This window comes from Cinclus cinclus, chromosome 17 (assembly GCF_963662255.1).
Source record: "Cinclus cinclus chromosome 17, bCinCin1.1, whole genome shotgun sequence".
Classification (NCBI taxonomy): domain Eukaryota; kingdom Metazoa; phylum Chordata; class Aves; order Passeriformes; family Cinclidae; genus Cinclus; species Cinclus cinclus.
The window spans coordinates 3,690,674-3,708,759 of record NC_085062.1 but is presented as its reverse complement, the minus strand read 5'-3'; the positions used below and the strand labels follow the sequence as shown (position 1 = coordinate 3,708,759).

Genomic DNA, 18,086 nt, shown 5'->3' with positions numbered 1-18,086 from the left:
TGGCAAACACACAACTTTTGGATTACTTGGTGATTCCTAAAAGCAGAGGCCATCTCTTCCCAAGGTGTAGTTTCTCTAGAAAGAAACAAAAGAAACAAAAATGACTCTGTACTGACTGACTGGGGGCTTGGTTGAGGGAGAATTTCTCTCCCCCTATAAATTATGTACAGTTAAATATATATTTCTTACAAAAGAGCATTTCCCCTCCAGAATATGTCCCACACGGACCTGGTAAGAAATTCAAGCTATAACCCATTGCTGCTGTTCCCCTTTTTTCCACTCTTAGGATTTGTTTTTGTTTGTTTCGAATTTTCTTTGGGTGATGAATTGAAAAACATACCTAGAAGAAGCTACCAAGACTACTGTTTACAGACTGAAAAAATACTGCTTTTGTACTACTGGGATCATGAGCCACGATCCTTTTACAGATTAAAATCAGTGTCTCATGTAGATAAAGGTTGGAAATCTCCTACCCTTCTTTGTCTACACACAGGACAAACTGTACAATGCTTGTTTGTGTTGTCCATCATTTTTGTACTTTTTAACTGTTCAAAAATTGCATTTATATTTTGCAATCCTTGATAATCATGACTTTATTTTAACGGCTAGTAAACTTAGGGATTTTTTTTTGTTGTATTTGCAGCCTTATCTGAACTTTCTCTCTTCCTTGATTATTGTTAATTTATGACTGTAGGAGATATGTACGCCTCAGCCTTCTACGGACTTAAGTGACACAGCTGCAACTGAACTGCTTTAAACTGGATGGGTTTATAATTTATATAAAAGTCAGTTTCGTTACAAATCAGTATTTCTGCATCATTTTTCTGTCTGGATGATCTAGATGTGACCAAGTCATAAACTTCTTCATAAACTCCGTGGTGAAGCCAGATTATGCTGATGCAGGACGAGCAGACCCTGCAAAGAGGAAGGATGGAAAAACAGGGAAAATGCTCATTGTTTTCTACCTGGGGATTAGTGCGGAATGATGTCGGCGGGGGAAGGGAGTGTGGATGGGTCAGTGCTTTTCCTTGATGAGCTGTCACCCTGCTCTTCACGCATTGCTTGTTTGCTTTTCATCCAGTCTTTCCACTATAAGGACATGTTGCGTCCCACTGCGGCCTGGCAGTACAAAAATCTCTATTTGAGAGGGCTGTGGCAGTGCCCACCTGGACAGACACGCACACTTTCGGCTTCTCTCCCTGCTGCCCCGCACGGCCCGATCCTGCCTTCTCCCCTTTCGCTGCCTTCCTCTGCTGTGGAATTGCCGCTGGACGCCGCTCTCTTGCCCTTACTGCACCGGCAGCAGCCCGGCGTGCTGTCCCGGGGGACGCGGAGCTCCTGTGCGCTCTCCCCGTTCCCCGCACGGCGCGGATTCCCCGCCAGCCCCCGAGCGCTGCCGCTCCCCCGGTGGCCCCGGGCGGCGGGGCGGGGCTGGGCGAGGCGAGCCCCCGGCGGCGGCCGTCGCGCCGTCACGTGGGCCCGTAGCTCCGCTCCCTCAGCGCTCCGCCATGGCTGCGGCGCCTGCCGCCGGCTCGCTGCTGCTCTGCCTGCTCGGCCTGGTGCTGCCCGGCGGCAGCACGCTGCACACCAAGGGCTCCGTGCCGCTCGACACCATCACCTTCTACAAGGTACAGCGCGGCGGGCGCTGGCGGGCCTGCGGGAGCGCTCGGGGCCGGGCGTGGGGCCGCTCCGGGCCGTGTGCTCCGTGGCCGGCGGCATCACCGGGGCCGGGGGGAACGCGGGGGGCTCGGCGGGGCCGCGGGGGTCGCTGCGGCCGCCACGGGCGCGGGGAGCGCTCGGTGCTGGCGGAGCGGCCGCGGCCGGCAGCCAATGGGAGCGCGGCGGCCGCGGCCGGCAGCCAATGGGAGCGGTCCAAGTGGAGCCGAGCCGCGGGGTTCGGCCCGGCTCGTTCCGGCCCGGCGGTACCGGCGCGGGGAGGTCTGGCTGCAGCCGCCCCGGCCCCCGAGCTTCGGACGGCGAGCACGGGGCCGCTCGGGGCCGGGGCTGTGCTGTCTGTGCCGGTGAGGGAGGGCAGGACCGTGCAGGGATAGAGTCGGGTCGTGAGCTCTGCTCTGCTGGGTGGTTTCACTTTTCATTAAACAGCAACAGGCTGGTATTTTTTTTTACCATTTTTTTTTCCCCTTTACTAAATCACTTTGCAAGGAATGCATCTTCCCAGGGCCTTGTGCGCTCTCCACCGGGACACTGACTGCTCGGCAGGCCCAGGATGGAGCCTGCAACCACCTGTGCACCCAGATGTTATGCAGTACATGAATAAAGCTGACAGAGCGCTGTGTAGGTGGGGAGCTGTGGTGCAACCTCAACCTGTTCGCTAGAACAAAAAGATTTTGCAAGGTCTTCTCCTGCAGAGAAGGGGAAATCCCTCAAGGGGTGGCAGAGTCCATTGCCAAGCTAATTGAAAAAAGGCATCATTTGTGCAGAGCAAGGTTGAAGTGCAGAGGAGTCAATTAAAGTGTGAATTCTCCATTTCCTCAACCAGTACAGCACCTCCAGCATCTCCACTGCCTCCCTGTGCCTCCTCTCTAGGCAAGAGTGCAGCTCTCATGCTGGGACATTTCAGCATGACAATACACTTGGCCTCTCTCCTCTTCATGTCCCACTAGGAAATGGGGGACATGATGCCAGTCAGATTTACAATAAGCAGATCTTATAATTACGGGCATTATCAGATCCCCCAAACCTACCATGTACTATCTTTATCATCTGGTGCAGGAATACAGACACCCAAACCTCAGTCCTTCCTCCACACAACAGTGAGTCATTTCTGAAAGGCCATAATTATGTAAAATTTCCATTCTCCTGTGCATCTCCGCATTGTACGGGAAAAAAAAGGACAAGCAAAAGCAACTTTTGGTTACTTGTAGGTTGCTCAGACCTGAAATGATCAAGTTTTATCTTTTCCGCTTTTTCTTCTTGTTTTAGGTTATTCCAAAGCATAAGTTTGTCCTTGTGAAGTTTGACACACAGTATCCCTATGGTGAGAAACAAGATGAGTTTAAAAAGCTGGCGGAGAGCTCAGGATCCAGTGAGGATCTGCTGGTGGCTGAAGTGGGAATATCAGGTGAGGAACTCTGAGTACATGCAAACAGCGTGGGCTGGTGAGGAGGGGATAAATTTCAGTGTGATTTCTGCAGGTTCTGAGGCAATTCTGGGGATGAGGGATGGATGTGAGAGTGAAGCTCCTGCCCTGTTGAGCCTGGCTGTGTGTGGGAGAGCTGCTTATCCATCTGGGCTGGGTAATGAGGAGTCAGCCCACGCTGCTGAACTGCTGCCACCTCCTCATCCCCAGCAATTCTTGCTGCTTTTTCTTCCTCTTCTTTGCTGAGAGAAGCTTTTTTTTGTCCCACGTGCAGGGAACAGACCTTACAAGAATCACACTTTAGCCACAATGCTGGTCAGACAAAGAATATTTAATGTGATTAATTCCATGCAGTAAACCCTGGGGCACCACAGCAAGGGGTTGTTGCACTGTGGCTGCTCTAACTTGATGTGACTGTGACTTGATTTTAGAGAAAAAGAGTGAATAATAGATCACTGTCACCTGATGTGCTCTGGCTTTGTAGGTTGAATTAAGAATTTGGGCTTAATTATCAAACTGAAGTTTTATCCACTCTGGTATTTCTAAATGTATGTGGAATACTCTAAGTAGAATAACTGAAATGTCTTGGTTTTCTGTCCTCAAGAATACATATAATTTATGTAAGATGAGTAAAGGTCTTGTAGCTTGGCATGCTGTCAGAACCAAATCATTCTCTGCACACAGACAGGAAAAAATTATTTAACTGTAAAATCAGATAAAAGCTATGGATAGAGGAAAATAAGAGGAAGAAAGGGTATTGGTTTCCCATGAGGAGGATGGGGTTTATATAAAAGGTCCTGCCAATGTCTTACACTCTCACAGCCACAGCATAACACCATTACAGTCTTGTTTGTTTATTTGTTTGTTTGTTTTTTTCGAAAACCTACTGAATGGTTGGCCTTGCACAAAATATTTTATGAGGTGTTTTTATTTCAGTGTGTGGCATTTCCTTGGTACAGGCTGCCCAGAGAATGGTCAGGGCCCCGAGGCTGCCAGAGCTCAGGGAGTATTTGGGCAGTGCTCTCAGGCACAGGGTGGGATTTTGGAATGTCCTGAGCAGGGTTGGAAGTTGGACTCGGTGATCCTTGTGGGTCCCTGCCAGCTCAGGATATTTCCCTGGCTCTGTGATTTCCTGGCATACAGGTTATTAGGACATGTTGAAGCACTCGCTGCAAATATTTATGTAGGAGGGAATCCTAAATGAATTTTTGATTAACTGTGCTTTTCTGTGTTCTGTTTTCCCTTGATAGATTATGGTGATAAACTGAACACTGAGCTGGGAGAGAAGTACAAGTTGGACAAGGAAAAATTCCCTGTTTTCTACTTGTTCCAGGATGGTGACTTTAACAATCCTTTACTTTATGGTGGTGAAATCAAGGCTGGAGCTATTCAGCGCTGGCTGAAGAGTAATGGCATCTACCTGGGGATGCCAGGCTGCCTGAAGGAGTATGATGTGCTGGCCAGCAAATTTATGAGCACCACAGAGAAATCTGATCGCCAGGCCCTCCTGAAAAAGGGGCAGGAGAATTTAGGAAAAGCAAAAGAAACTGAGAAGAAGTCAGCAGAGCAATACTTGAAAATTATGAGCAAGATCCTGGAACAGGGAGAGGAGTTTGCTGCTAATGAAGTTGTCCGAATCACAAAGCTGATTGAGAAGAACAAGATGAGTGATGGAAAGAAGGAGGAGCTCCAGAAAAGCCTCAACATCCTCGCTTCTTTCTTGAAGAAGAATAGCGACAAAGATGAGCTCTAATGTGTTGGAGAACTCTCTACAAGCTGTGAAACGTTGTCAAGAGTCCTAACCAGTTCTCCTTAATGCAAGCAAATTTCCCGCTGACTTCAAGAGGGCAGCAGATTTCCTTCTGGGATTCTCAGTTTAGAAGATCAAGAGGAAGACATTCCTTAAAAACACAGTATTCTAAATGTTGGAAAAATCACCTAAGAGCAAGACACCGGTATTGTGTAATACTATCCAATAACAGTGTTAAAGCAGACAACAACAACAAAAAATGTTTGCTCTAGATTGGCTAGAAGCTCATTCCTGGTGGTTTTTACAGCTGTTCCTTGGCTAACAAATAACAAAATTCAGTCTCTCATTCCATCTTACATGCTGGAAAAGGTAGACTGGGTGCCCTCTACATCCCCACTTTTCCCTGTCCATAATATCTTTGGGTTTTATGCTTGTTAATCTACCCCTCACACGCCTTGTGTTGCCCCACTTGGGCTCTATGTCTTGTTCTTACCTGTTGTTGACTAAGAGACTCAGAACTTCCTTTTTCTGTCTTCCCCTTCCATGGCTTCTGTCCCTGTGTGCTTTGGGTGTCAGCCAAATGCTGGCAGTGAAGACAGTTCTCAGCTTGCCCCTCATTTTCTGTCCAGAGCAGCAGTTTCATCAAATTTCTCCTGAAATCCTTTGTGGTACCCTGACACAGTGAGTGAAGTGAGTTCTGAGCAAGGGCAGAGTCTCCTTGAGGTGCTATTACACTCAGTCTCACCAGTTTGTGCAAAAAAATCGAGTTTTCAGAGGTAAATTCAGATGAGCTTTCTTACAGCTGAAGAGGTGTTTTACCTGTCCAAGCTTCATGAACAAAATGTTTTTCTAGCCTCCAGAAGCAGTTGACACTGTCAAACTAAAGCCTCCTCAGTGTTTGGTAGTTCTGAATATTTGAAAATGAGGTCTTCTAAGATGAAGCAGAAGTATTTGTGTCTTTAGAAGCCTCATTGTGTTATTTAAAAGGAGATGTCTGGCCCAGGTCAGTCTTCAAAACTGCAGTTCACACTCTGTGGAATTTGGAAGCCTCTGGAAGATGCTGAAGCCCTGGTCAGGATTACAGAGTTGAAAACAGAAACACCTGTAAGTTTTACCTTAAAAGTATGCTTTAAACAAAACTGATTCCTGTGGGAGCTTTGCTGCCTTTTGAATCTTGGGGTGGGTACATGGAGCAGATGTTGCTGCGAGATAAAATGTATTAATAATGCTATAATAAAAAAAAGTCCACTTCAGAGCTGCTTCTTAAACCACTTAATAGAGAAACTACTGCTGATTCTGTGATCAGAGGGAAGGCCGTGATTGCTCTGTTCAGGTTCCAGGACCCTGAAGGAGCCGTGCCCGGGCTCTCTGAAGGGAGCAGCTCCCGGGACTCTGAAGGAGCCGTGCCCGGGCTCTCTGAGGGGAGCAGCCCCCGGGACTCTGAAGGAGCCGTGCCCGGGCTCTCTGAGGGGAGCAGCCCCCGGGACTCTGAAGGAGCCGTGCCCGAGCTCTCTGAAGGGAGTAGCTCCCGGGACTCTGAAGGAGCCGTGCCCGGGCTCTCTGAGGGGAGCAGCCCCCGGGACTCTGAAGGAGCCGTGCCCGGGCTCTCTGAGGGGAGCAGCCCCCGGGACCCTGAAGGAGCCGTGCCCGGGCTCTCTGAGGGGAGCAGCCCCCTCAGAGCCTCCGCCGCCCTCGTGCTCCTCGAAGCGCCTTCCCGCCCCCGGTGCCGGTGACGCCACGGAGGGGCAGGGCCGAGGCTCCGCGGGATCGCCTCAGGGCGGCTCCGTCAGGGGAGCCCAGGCCGGCGGTGACCGAAGCGAGCCCGCCCGCCCACCGGGGCTCGGCCAGTTCTGCCCCCGGAGGGACGCGCGGTACGCCAGTCCCCGCGACGCCAATCCCGCTGTTTGTCCAGGGCTCCTGTCCCCTCAGCCTCTCTCTGTGACCGGGCGCTCCCCGCAGCCGGCCCCGCCGGCGGGGGCCCGGCGCGGTGCGGCCCCGGGGCGGAGCGCGGGCGGTGCCCGCAGCCCCGGAGCGGTGCGGCGGTGGTGGCGGTACGGTACTCATGGCCCTGCCGGCGGAGGTGGACCGGCTGGATGGGGGCTGGCAGGAGGTGAGCGAGCCCCGCCGGCATCGGGACACCTAGGAACAGGGGCTGCCCCCTCCCCGGGACCTTGCTGTCGCGTCTTTTCTCCTCCATCCCCTCACGGTCCTTCCCCAGCCCTGCTCGCCGATCCGTGCTCGGCGGCACCGGCAGCGCGGCACGATCCTTCCCCGGTCCCTGTCCCCGGTCTGTGCTGTTTACTCCTCTTCGGGACCCCGCTGTCCCCAGTGCCCGGTCCGTGCTGCCTCTCCCCGGGACCCCGCGGTCCCTGGTCCCTGTCCTCGGTTCTTGCTGCCCGCTCTTCTCCGGGACCCTCCAGTTCATCTTCCCCTGCTCCGCACTGCCCGCTCCTATCCCGATCCCTGATCCTTGTCGTTCCTCCCCGGTCCGTGCTGCCTGCTCCTCCCGGGACCCTGGGGCCGTGTCACTTGAGCTCCCTCCCGTCCTTCTCCCCAGGTCTACTCTGCGCTCCAGTGGATCCAGTTCACTATGGCCATGCTCAGGTACGACACGCTGCCCACGGAGTTACTGTCGCAAAGATGATTTTACCCAGAAAAGCAAAAAAAGAGAACTCGCGTCTCCCAGCGAGGCAGACGCACTCGTGTTCTAACCTGTGCTTTTTTTTCTCAGCGTTGTAGGTTCCAGCTCAATTATTGCCTATGCCGTATTCCAAAACGCAGTGCGGTCCCCTGAGGTAAGGTCTGAGTTTCCTTCTCCTTCCCTAAACCGTGGTGTCCCTGCAGGTGGGTGTCACGCCTGTGGCACAGACCCTCTCCTAAGAGCAGCTTCAGGTCTCAGGATTATGTGGTTAAACCTTGTTTAATAGCTGGAAAGCAAAGGGCTTGCTAAGAACTGGGCTCTTTGTCTTGGTAGGAGGTGAAAGGACTGACCTTGAACCTGTGCTTCTGCAGGGAGAAGCAGGTTCCTTAGTCCCTTGCTTTCTGCTGCTCCAGAAAAGTCCTCCAGTCTTTCCTGGGAGCAGGGATTTCTTAGTGTGCCCTCCTCAGTGGGGCCAAACTCCTGAGGGGCTGAGGAGCTGTGCACAAAGCTGCTGAAGTGCAAACTGGAGCTGCCCCTGCAGAAATGCTTTTGCAGGTGTTGGTCTTTGGCTGTCTCTGAGGAGTTTCTCTGGGCAGGTGTGCTACTAAAACCGACCCCACAGCCTTCCATCCCATCCTGCCAGGCTTGGATGTCCACACTCAGTCCCTCTTTGTATCCAGGGCTTCCTGAGCCAAGCTGATCCCTGTGAAGCTGAGATTTGCTGTCCAGGGTTTGCAGCTCAGCCTGGCCTGTGGACCACGCAGAAAGTCAGTGGAGCTGGCAGCAGCTGTATTTGTCCTTCCTTCATGTTCTTTGCACATTGTGAGTTTGATCTGCAGCCCAGAGACTGGGACTTCAAGGGAATTCACGGAGCTATCCCTCGAGAAGCAAGGAATGCAGGCCACTGACACATTGTTGGACAACATGGTGGGAAGGAGAACGAGTCCATGTTTGCAGGGCAAATCTGTCCCCTTACAACAGGCGGGACCTTGCTCCCAGCCAACCTGGAAATGCTCTGCCCGGAACATCCAGAATAAACTGTGGAGATCTCCATGCACTCCCAGGGAAGAACGAAGGCTGGGACTTCACCTTAGCACTGGGATGGAAAACCTGCTTGAGCTTGTGCTGCTCAAGGTGCACATCAAAGCCTCCTCCTACCATATCTGCACCTGGAGAGCTCCAGATGTGTGGAGCTGGGTTTGGCAGTGTCCTGGTGTGACTCAGCAGCCTCATCCCGTTGGTTTCTATGGCCGGGTTACTCAGGAGCCCTTCTGCTCTCAGTCATGTGATGGGGCTGTGGCTTGGGAGCTGCTCGTGAGCCACACATGGCTCCAGGTCACCAATGGGCCCTTCCTGCTCCAGCAGGTCCAGATGTTTCTGCTCAGATTATTTCTGCAAATCCGGATAGGAGGGCTGGATGCCAGCCGGAGGGACTGGTTTGCATCAGCCTTCCAGGCTCTTGTGCTGCCAGGGGAGATCTGGTCCTGAGTTTCAAAAGCAAAAAAATCTCCAGTAACTTCCCCATCGTCTTGTCCTCATGCCTCGAGTCTGAAGTGGAAGTTTGTAAACAAAGGGGCTGGAAGAGATCCATATCAAAACTTGCCACAAACAGCTTATTCCCTGAGTCATGAGGACCCACAGCAAAACGTTTAAAAATAAACAGATCTGGAGGCTGGGAGGAGAAGGATCTTAGAAACACTTCCCTTCCTGCCCCCAGCCTCAGAAATCAAATATTGCATTCTTGAAACTTGTTTTCTGTCTCTACGGGGTCAATAAAACCATTCGGCCTGAGGCAAATCATTCAGAAGAGGTGATGGCAAGCAAGGAGGAGCCTTCAGCTCAACAGATTTGAGGAACCTTCAGCTCAGCTTATGCCTGGGCCATGGCCACAGAGCCAAATCCACGTGTGTGCTGCAGCTGGAGCTGCCAGGATGTAAATCATTACATCTTTGCAGTCCCTTCCTCTATTTTATAAATACTAGTGGTTATTTTCTTTCCCCTTTTGCAAGCCACACTTATCCTTATGTCACCTACTTCTTTATTCAGGTCTCTGCCAAAACAGCTCCTGGACCCAGCAGCAGTGCCTTGCTCCAAGGGCACTTGTGCTGGAGAAAGAGGTCACCTGTTTGATTGCAAAAGTGGCTTCTTTGCTTATTTTAGAGCTGTTTGGTTTAACCTGCCTTGATCACAAACTGGACAGTGCCCCCAGCCTGTCTGCCAAGACTTCATTTCTGTACCAGCGAGGAAAAGCCTGGTTAAAAAAGGACACTTATAGATGAGATCAAATTAAAATTAAATCCAAATCTTTATGCCTCATACTCCTTCATGCCCTAAGGACAAATCTGGCTCAATCAGATCTACCTTAACTCTTATCAATCTTCCTAAGCTCTGTCTCATTGCACATGGGAAAAAGTAAAACAAAACATGATGGGTGGCATACATTTACTTCCAGGACAATATTGAGGCAAATCTCACAAAAAACTCAACTCCAGGAAAATAAATACAAGATCAAAGCCTCCTGAAACATTTCCATGCTGTGTTTAGCATTATAATTTTCTGTAGGGAAAGAAAAACCCCACACTGCATGCTGAAAATGAGGTACCAAAAGCTTCAGTTAAGGATGTAGGTAATTAAGCAGCTTTTCCAGAGTCTGTGCTCTCCCACTAACAAGGAAAATATTGGCCTGAATTTTGCACAAATGTTTTCCTGCAGTGTTTACAGTCCTGGCCAGCATGTGCAAACTGGAAATGGGCTGGAAACTGTTGTTAAAGGAGACATGACTCCTTTCCAGCAAGATGCAGCAGAGACTAATGGCTCTCAGTGGAAATTAATCCAGCATGTAAAATAAACCCAGTCGTAGTCACCAGCTGAAATGTCATGGAACACATAGAAAAATGTTTGAGTCATTCCAGACCTGAGGAAGGATTTGTGTTTACCAAACGTTCTGATTTCTATGTGAGTTTATTTAAAATATGATTTCTCTTCTCCCTGCCAACCTGCCCCATCCTGCATAGTTGTAACCTAATTTAGGATATTTTCTGTAAGTTTTGATGCTGCTCTTGGATCCTGTGGCAGAAGTGGTGGTTGGAGTATGGAATGTGCATTGGAACAGCTCCTGAGAGCACAAATCCTTGTGGGGTTTCCCTGCAAGGAGAGTTGTCTCACCAGAAGAGATTGGGGGGTGTCAGTGTTCAGATAACACCAGATAACCTGGTATTGATGTCTGAGCACAATTAATCTTTTTGCTGTCATTGGTGTAGGAATTTTAAAGGACTGAAAACAAGGATGACATTCAGGAGTAAAGGCTGAAAAGTTTTCATCTGGTAACTTCTCTTTGAAGTTACACTTGCTTGGCTGTGAAAGTAGAGGAGACTTTTTATTGAAGCTCTCGGGGTTTGCTGCAGATGAATTGACTGGTGTCAGAAATGTCCCAGTGCTTCCCTGAGGGTAAACTCATCCCTCCACAAAATGCCACTTATGCCCCACTTCCCCTCAATTAAGTCTTTCAAAAAAAACTTTACAGTGGGACACTGTTTCCTCTCCCTCACCTACAGAAAAACCTTTGGAAGGCTGTATTAAATATCTTTATGTCTGATAACAGGGTAAACCTGCAGCTGGGTGGGGGTGTGGGAGGGCTGTGACTCCACTCGCACCTGCTGAGCCTTTTCCCTTTTCCAGGTGCGTCCACTTTTCTACCTGAGCCTCTCAGATCTGTTCCTGGGCATGTGCTGGCTAGCTGGGGCCCTGCTCTACAGCTCACCCACCTCCCAGCAAGATCTCATCTGCTACAACCTGCAGGCCACGGGACAGGTGAGTGGCCTTGACACCACATTCCATAATTCATCTTGTAATTTGTCATAATTAACTTTGGTGTGTGCCACCACCAGTCCCCACAGCACAGAGGCTGCCTGGGTGGCAGAGCTGGATTGTGCCTGGCAAGAGCTGTCACTGCTGTTTGCTCAGGAAGAAATTAAAACAAACTGAGCCCTTGCCATAGCAACCTTTCCCCCAGGGCACGTGACAGTGCAGGACCTCCTCACCCAACACCCTGCAGTGCCCTTGAGAGGTGGGAACACCTTGTGCGTAAGAAGGAGCCAGTAACAGGTTGAACCAGCAGATTCTGCAGAGCAGGAGGGATCTGGAAAGCTGATGGAATGAGTAAATAAAAGTCTCATTGTGCTTCTGGGTGTCTCACAAACACCTGGGGCTTCTCTGAAGGTGTCAGATGTGCTGAGGTGAGGACAGGCAGGGATAGCCCAGCAGTGGAGTTTGTGGTCCTTGGAGGGGCTCACACTGGAATCCTTGTGATGTCTCAAGGCACTACCTTAGGAGCAGGGTAATATTTTGCTTTATTCAGGTTTTTTTTGCCATTATTTGTCACCACAGACTGATGTTGCAGTGGATGGAGCTGCCCAGTGTCCAAACCATATCATAAAGGAGGAGATTGCTTTGTTTCTTGGATTTTCCCTCTTTCAGCCCCATTGATATGAATGTAAATACTTCTCCCTTTGCTGTCCCTCTTTCTCTTCTCCTCCTTGATTGCAATAATAAAATCCAGAATAGATATTGTGGTTGTAATTGCACAACTCCCCCATGTTCTTCCAGTTCAGTTCCAGTGGCCTAATAATGTCCTGGCAGGCTCTGCTCATGCTGGGCAGCACAATGGGAGCCACACAAGTGGGATAATGAGGGATTCTTGTGTCTCTGCTTTATCTCCTCGTGGGCAGACCTGCAGGACTGCCCCCAGCCCTAAAGCTGGGGCTCAGGAGAGCAGAATTCCCTTCCCTTCCTGCTGGCACCTTCACAAGTGGCATTTGGGTCTCTGTTCCAGAAGGCAGCACTGACATTTCATGAGCCTCTCCCAGGCATCCTAGAGAACGATCCTTGTGGACTGTTTTGGCCTTCTCTGGAAGTAGTTGGAAAAGGGCAACAGCCCCTCATTAAAACTCATTTAATGAGCTGGAAAGTCACTGCAATGTTCCTGTGGCAGCCCTTGGACTCGGCCTCTTGAGCCAGCTAAGAGCATTCACAACCTCAGTGAAGGAGGCCAGATTTGTTTAGTGACCAATTTCCCAGCCGTGGATGATACCAGGTTGGCAAGCTTGTGCTCCTTATCTTTTTTGGCAAAGGATAGCAAAGCCACAGAAAAAAAAATTCCCTTGTCCAGCCCTTCCTCTTTGCCTTTGCCACTGAAATTTGTGTTTCCTGTGACAAACACAGCACATGCATGTACACAGTCTGTTTAGGCAGCCTGGAGCAAGCATGAATTTGGAAACAGATTTGATCAAGATTTGGGGGGTTTATGGAAGTTTTAGATATTTGGACTCCTCTCAAGCTGGAATCAAATATGAAACTCTCATAGTTTGAAATTTCTCAAGTATGAAACTCTTAGTGTGCTCCATCTTCTCTCCTTTTTCCCATGGAGGAAGAAAAGGGGTTTTTGGGATGTTAACTCAAGCTGAGGGCAGAGAATGTCTGCCCTCACATTCCCCTTGAAATATCCAATTGTTTTCTGTTTCCGTGAATTCTCTGCGTAGTGAGCTCATTATGCAAGAAGCAAATCTAAATGTCACATCTGTGCTGTGTTTCCTAATGGACACAGCACTGAGAGGGTCCAAGTGCCTCTGAAACCATCACTACCAGGCTGTGAGCCAAAAAAAAATGAGCCAGGTCACAAAGATTTTTATTTCTAAGACAGTCCTGCTGTCATTAGTTCTCCTGTCTGAGGCCAAAGTGAATCTGCTTTTGTGTGGTTTAAAGTGGGAATCTCTCTCCAATCTGGCTCTTCCCAGCTGGATGTGAGCACATCCCCTGTGGTCAGACCCTTACCTTTGTCAGGTTTTCATCACCCTGCCTCTGTTCAATGGGATTTGGGAGGAGCTAAGCATGCTACAGGAATTGTTATTCCAGGACTGAAATGCTGGTTTTATTTCTCAGATATTCTATGTGGCCTCTTTTCTCTACACTGTCAACTACACCTGGCACCTGTACATGGACCTCAAGGTGAAATACAACCAGAACCTCTTCAGAGTGCCTCCCCAGGTCAGTGGGACTGGTGTAAAGGCTGGGAACGCAGGGACAAGGACACAACATTCAGGAAAATCCTCCCTGCATTGCAGGCTGAGCAAATACTTCACACAGCCCATGACCAAAATCTCTCCTTGCAGTTAATTCCTCCCACACACCTAAACAGGGAGGCACCACCACTGCTATGACCAGGCTGGGGAATACCCCAGGTATTCCTGCAGAATGGCACATTCCTTATGCAGCTCTTCCCAACAAACCCACCAACCTTACTGCCCTACCCAGCTTCCCCAGACATTTGCTATGCACAGCAAACTTTGTATCCCAGATATTCCATCTGGAAATTCAGGAGCAGCAGGCTGGGCAGATCACCCTCAGCTGCTGAAATGTTCCCTGGAAGCTGCTTCCTGTGAACCAGGGGCTTCCTGTGGACCAGAAATAATTTCATTAAGATTTTTGGATTTTGCAGGTTGTAGATTATGCAGGTTGTGTTGGCCGAGTAGCAACGATCTTCTCAAGGTAAGATTTCGTTCTCCCTGGCAGAGGGTGTGGATTTAGGAGGAGTTAATTCTCCCTGGTGGGAGAGTGTGGACTTGGTAAGAGTTTATTCTCCCTGGCAGAAGGATGTGGATTTGGTAAACTGCAGTGTGCTGATCCCTGCTTCCTACTTGTTTTGAAGCTAAAAAAGCTGTAAAGTTCATCATAAACAGCAGAGTGACCTCATGAATGCAGATGAAGAGAGTTTTTTCAACTGAGTTAATAATAACTATATTAACTGGATGTGGTTTTCCAGAAGATTTCCCTTTGCCAATGGTTAGCCCTCACAAATGAAAGCCCTGATGCTGCTAAAGCTGATAAAATACTTTTCCAGAGCAATGCCAATAAAAACAACTTTAAAGTCCTCTGTAGTGATGGGAGAAAAACCAAGCAGTGCCCAAGTGGAGCAGTTCAATAACCCATGGCCTTGCTGTCCTTTCTCCTCTCAGCCTGATTCCTTTCCTTCTCATGGTTCCAGTGTTTTGTCTGGGCAACAGCAGTAATTGCTACCAGAACTTCAGCCAGAAGCACGGGTGAGCTTCCTCCCTTCCTCTGGCACAGCCCCAGGGCTGCTGGGTGTGGGCAGGAGCTCAGGAGCTCTTCCTGTGTCCCACAGGTGTCTCCTGATGCACACGGAGATGGCCGAGCCCCCCAACGAGCCCCAGAGCCTGAGCGGCTCCGTTTGCCGCGCGATGCATTTCTACGGCGTCGGAGTCTTCCTCATCTCCTTCCTCATCAGCTTCGTGGCCATCCTGGTAAGGCTGGTCCTTGTGTAGCCCTTGGATGGCACCAGAGGCCAGGCAGGCATGGAAGCATGGGATGGTTTGGGTGGGAAAGCATCTTAACCTCATCCAGTGTCACTCCTTGCCATGGGCAGGGACATTTCCCACTGTCCCAGCTTGCTCCAAGCCCTGTCCAGCCTGGCCTTGGGCATTGCCAGGGATGGGGCAGCCACAGCTGTTCTTGGAAGGATTTCCTCCCAGGATCCCATCTAACCCTGCTCTCAGTTTTCAATCCATTTCTCCTTGTCTGCTCACTCTTGGTAAATAGGACAGGGGAATAACTATGTGGTGCTGCTTCCCTTTTGGAAGGGGTAGTAGGGGAGGAAAAATATCACTGTGCCACCAGATAAATCCATCTGGAACCTGTGTTCTGTCAACCCATCCCAGAAATATTTAGCAGGATTTCAAAGGCTTGGAACTTGGCAGAAGAGATCACCTCCTGCATGGGTCAGCAAGAGGTGGTTAATAGTTGGACTCCATGATCTTAGAGATCTTTTCCAGCCTAAACAATTTAATGATTCTAAAATCAGTTCAGAGTCTTCAATTTAGAAAAGGCCATGTACAAAGCAACACCTCCCACAGGATTTCAGTGCCATATGAAAAGGTTGGATAGACTGGGATCCATCCTGGATGAACCCAGCAGATCACAGCCTGTACAAGAACATTTGCCTGTTCTTTCCCAGGTTATCCTGAGCCAGGCCCGAAGTCTCTACAAAAGGTTTATGAACTCCACAGGATTCCTGGGGGATCAGCAGTGGGCCATGATTAAGATGGTGGAACAACGAGTGGTTTTTTACCCCGTGGCTTTCTTCTGCTGCTGGGCTCCAGGTGAGCAGAGATTTCCTCCCACAGCATCCCCCTGTGGAACCCCAGAGAAGTGGGGCTAACTTCATCTTCTCATCCATCCCTTTCCACAGCTGTCCTCCTTGGAATGCTGAAATTGACTGCTTCAACAACCAGCAAAATCTACATGGCTCTGCTGATCCTGCAGGTAAATGTCTGCCCCTGCAGCCTCCTGCCTTCTCACCTTGAGTCTGTTGCCCTACATCCCTGCTGGATGCAGCTGGACAAGGATCTCTGCTGTGTGAGCCCAAGTCTGATTTGTGCTTTTGCTTGGCAAAGATCTTGGTTTGGTGGTTTGTGTTTTTCACAGGCTTGAAAAGGTCTCAGTACCTAAAATGCCAGCAGTTTAGTGGTGAACACAGTGCTGGGTGGATGTTTGGACTTGGTGACCTCAGAGGTCTTTTCCAACCTCAGTGATTCTGTGGTCATGGAAATTGTAGCAAATAGGACTAGGAAGGATCCCCAGAAATTGTTTGGGTTTTTTTTTCCCCCATGTCTCTAAGTTTTCCCTATACCCCTAAGTCTCCAAATGTGATTCTTTAATAATACTTGTCCAGCTCCTTCCTGTGCCTGAGGCAGAAGTTAGACATTTTTATTATATTAATACTTATTACATTTATTTAATATATAAATATATTTAAAATATATTCTCTATTTACATAGCATTTCTATTTAAGTATATGTTAATTAAACATTTATTAAACTAACAGCACAATTTCTCCATCACAGGGAAGATAAAATCCTGCTGGGAGGGGGAGGTTTTCCCGGGATCCCGAAGCACAGAGCAGTGCTGGGATCCCTGATTCCCCTGTGCTTTCTCCCAGGCTCTCACCGCAGCTTCCCAGGGGCTCCTGAACTGCCTGGTGTACGGCTGGACCCAGCACGTGTTCCTGTCCCTGAAGCGCGGCTCCCGTCGTGATGTGGACACCCAGACCCCGCTCCTGCGCTCCCAAAAAAAATTCTACTCCAGCACGGCCCCCGCCGGCCCGCCCGACACCGCGGGCTCCTCCTCCACCCTGCTCTGATGCAGCCCTGCCTGGAAGGAGAGAGGCAGAGTCCTTCCAACTCCTCCTTATCCAGAGCGGGGATGGAACTGTCCCTCAGGCAGCACAGCCCGAGCCTCAGCGGGGCTGGCAGAGCCAGGCGCTCAGTGGACACAGTTATTTATTTGATGGATTCTTTCAACGTGGTAAATCTTTAGTCCAGACTTTCTCCTCCTGGAAATACCCCTAGAAATGCAAACCCCATGTAACATCTCAGAGACCTTGTCCAATTCCTTGGAGGTTGGGCAGAGGATGTTTTATTTTGGTTTATTTCTCCAAGTCTTTACAAATTGACAGTAAACAAAATGAGTATTTTTCAACCTCTGCCTTTTAATTCACTCTAACCATGAGAATTTGCACCAAGTGCAGGGAGTGAAGAATTGAAAAGCAGGACAACCTGTCTGGAATTTCTGCACATTTTCCTTCTCTTCTTCCTGCCAACTCCTGCTCAGCCACAATACTCCCAAAAAGCAGCTGCTTCGACCCTGTGGAGCATCTCTCATGAATCAGGTGAGCAGGACTTTCTTTGTCTGAATCTCTCTTTGCATTTCCAGATGTTGACATGAATTATTTACTGAGGTCCCACCACTCTACAGGAAATAAACCAGATCTTAAGCTGTGCTGAAAACTCTTTACCTTTACACTCTTTATTTTTCAACAGCTTTGCTTTTTGGGTCAAACCCAAATTTTTCTCATAGCAGGTTAGACAAGAAGAGGAAATACTCCAGCTTTGTGTAATTAACTTACACAACATCCCTGTGTAAACTCAGGGTAAGTCACACAAAGGACCCTGGAGGTTTGGTCAATGACTTATTTTCTCCTACAGAGTGAGACTGAGTGAAACAGTTCAATTTTGCTGTTCTCCAGGGTAAAAAAAACAAGGTTTTCAGCCATCTTCTTTCACCTGGTCCTTCAAATCCTCCTCTAGTCCCAAAGTTGGGCATGGATGACTCTCAGTGTTTCTCCAGCCCCACTTCAAAGGCAAATATTCCTTTGGGAATGAGAGGATGGGATCTGTGCCCTGGCACTGACAGGGAATGAAACACCCCCAGTCTCATCCCTTAGAGCCTCCTGCACCCTCCTGGGACTGACCCCGTTTGTGGAACCGGTGCAATTTGTTTAAAAGGGGATTAAGGCTTCCTAAGTGATGGAAGATTACCCAGGAAACAATGATTGGATTGCTAATGGACCATCAGAGCTGTCAGTGGATGCTGGCACATTCCTAGGGCTCCTCAGACAGCTCAGCAGTCACGAAGTGTTTGTTTGAGGGGAGTTTTCTTGCTGGAAAGAGCCATTCCGTGGGCATTCCCAGCTGGCTTGGCTGCTTTAAGTGCTCCCAGGAAAATTGTTCCCTCAGTCCCTTTCC

The 18,086-nt window shown here is 49.5% G+C and overlaps 2 protein-coding genes across 2 annotated transcripts; both read left to right on the top strand.

Annotated features, from left to right (window-relative positions):
• Positions 1 to 1,508: 1,508 nt before the first annotated feature.
• On the top strand, positions 1,509 to 6,093 carry ERP29 (endoplasmic reticulum protein 29). The gene is made up of 3 exons (XM_062504314.1): positions 1,509 to 1,628; positions 2,944 to 3,082; positions 4,351 to 6,093. Exons 1-3 carry the CDS (start codon positions 1,509 to 1,511, stop codon positions 4,851 to 4,853), a joined length of 762 nt encoding a protein of 253 aa, XP_062360298.1. The 3' UTR covers positions 4,854 to 6,093.
• A 744-nt stretch (positions 6,094 to 6,837) lies between these two features.
• Positions 6,838 to 16,702, top strand: TMEM116 (transmembrane protein 116). The gene is made up of 11 exons (XM_062504588.1): positions 6,838 to 6,960; positions 7,408 to 7,454; positions 7,582 to 7,645; positions 11,170 to 11,301; positions 13,429 to 13,533; positions 13,985 to 14,034; positions 14,502 to 14,585; positions 14,669 to 14,807; positions 15,518 to 15,662; positions 15,752 to 15,825; positions 16,502 to 16,702. Exons 1-11 carry the CDS (start codon positions 6,913 to 6,915, stop codon positions 16,700 to 16,702), a joined length of 1,089 nt encoding a protein of 362 aa, XP_062360572.1. The 5' UTR covers positions 6,838 to 6,912.
• The last annotated feature ends 1,384 nt before the right edge of the window (positions 16,703 to 18,086 follow it).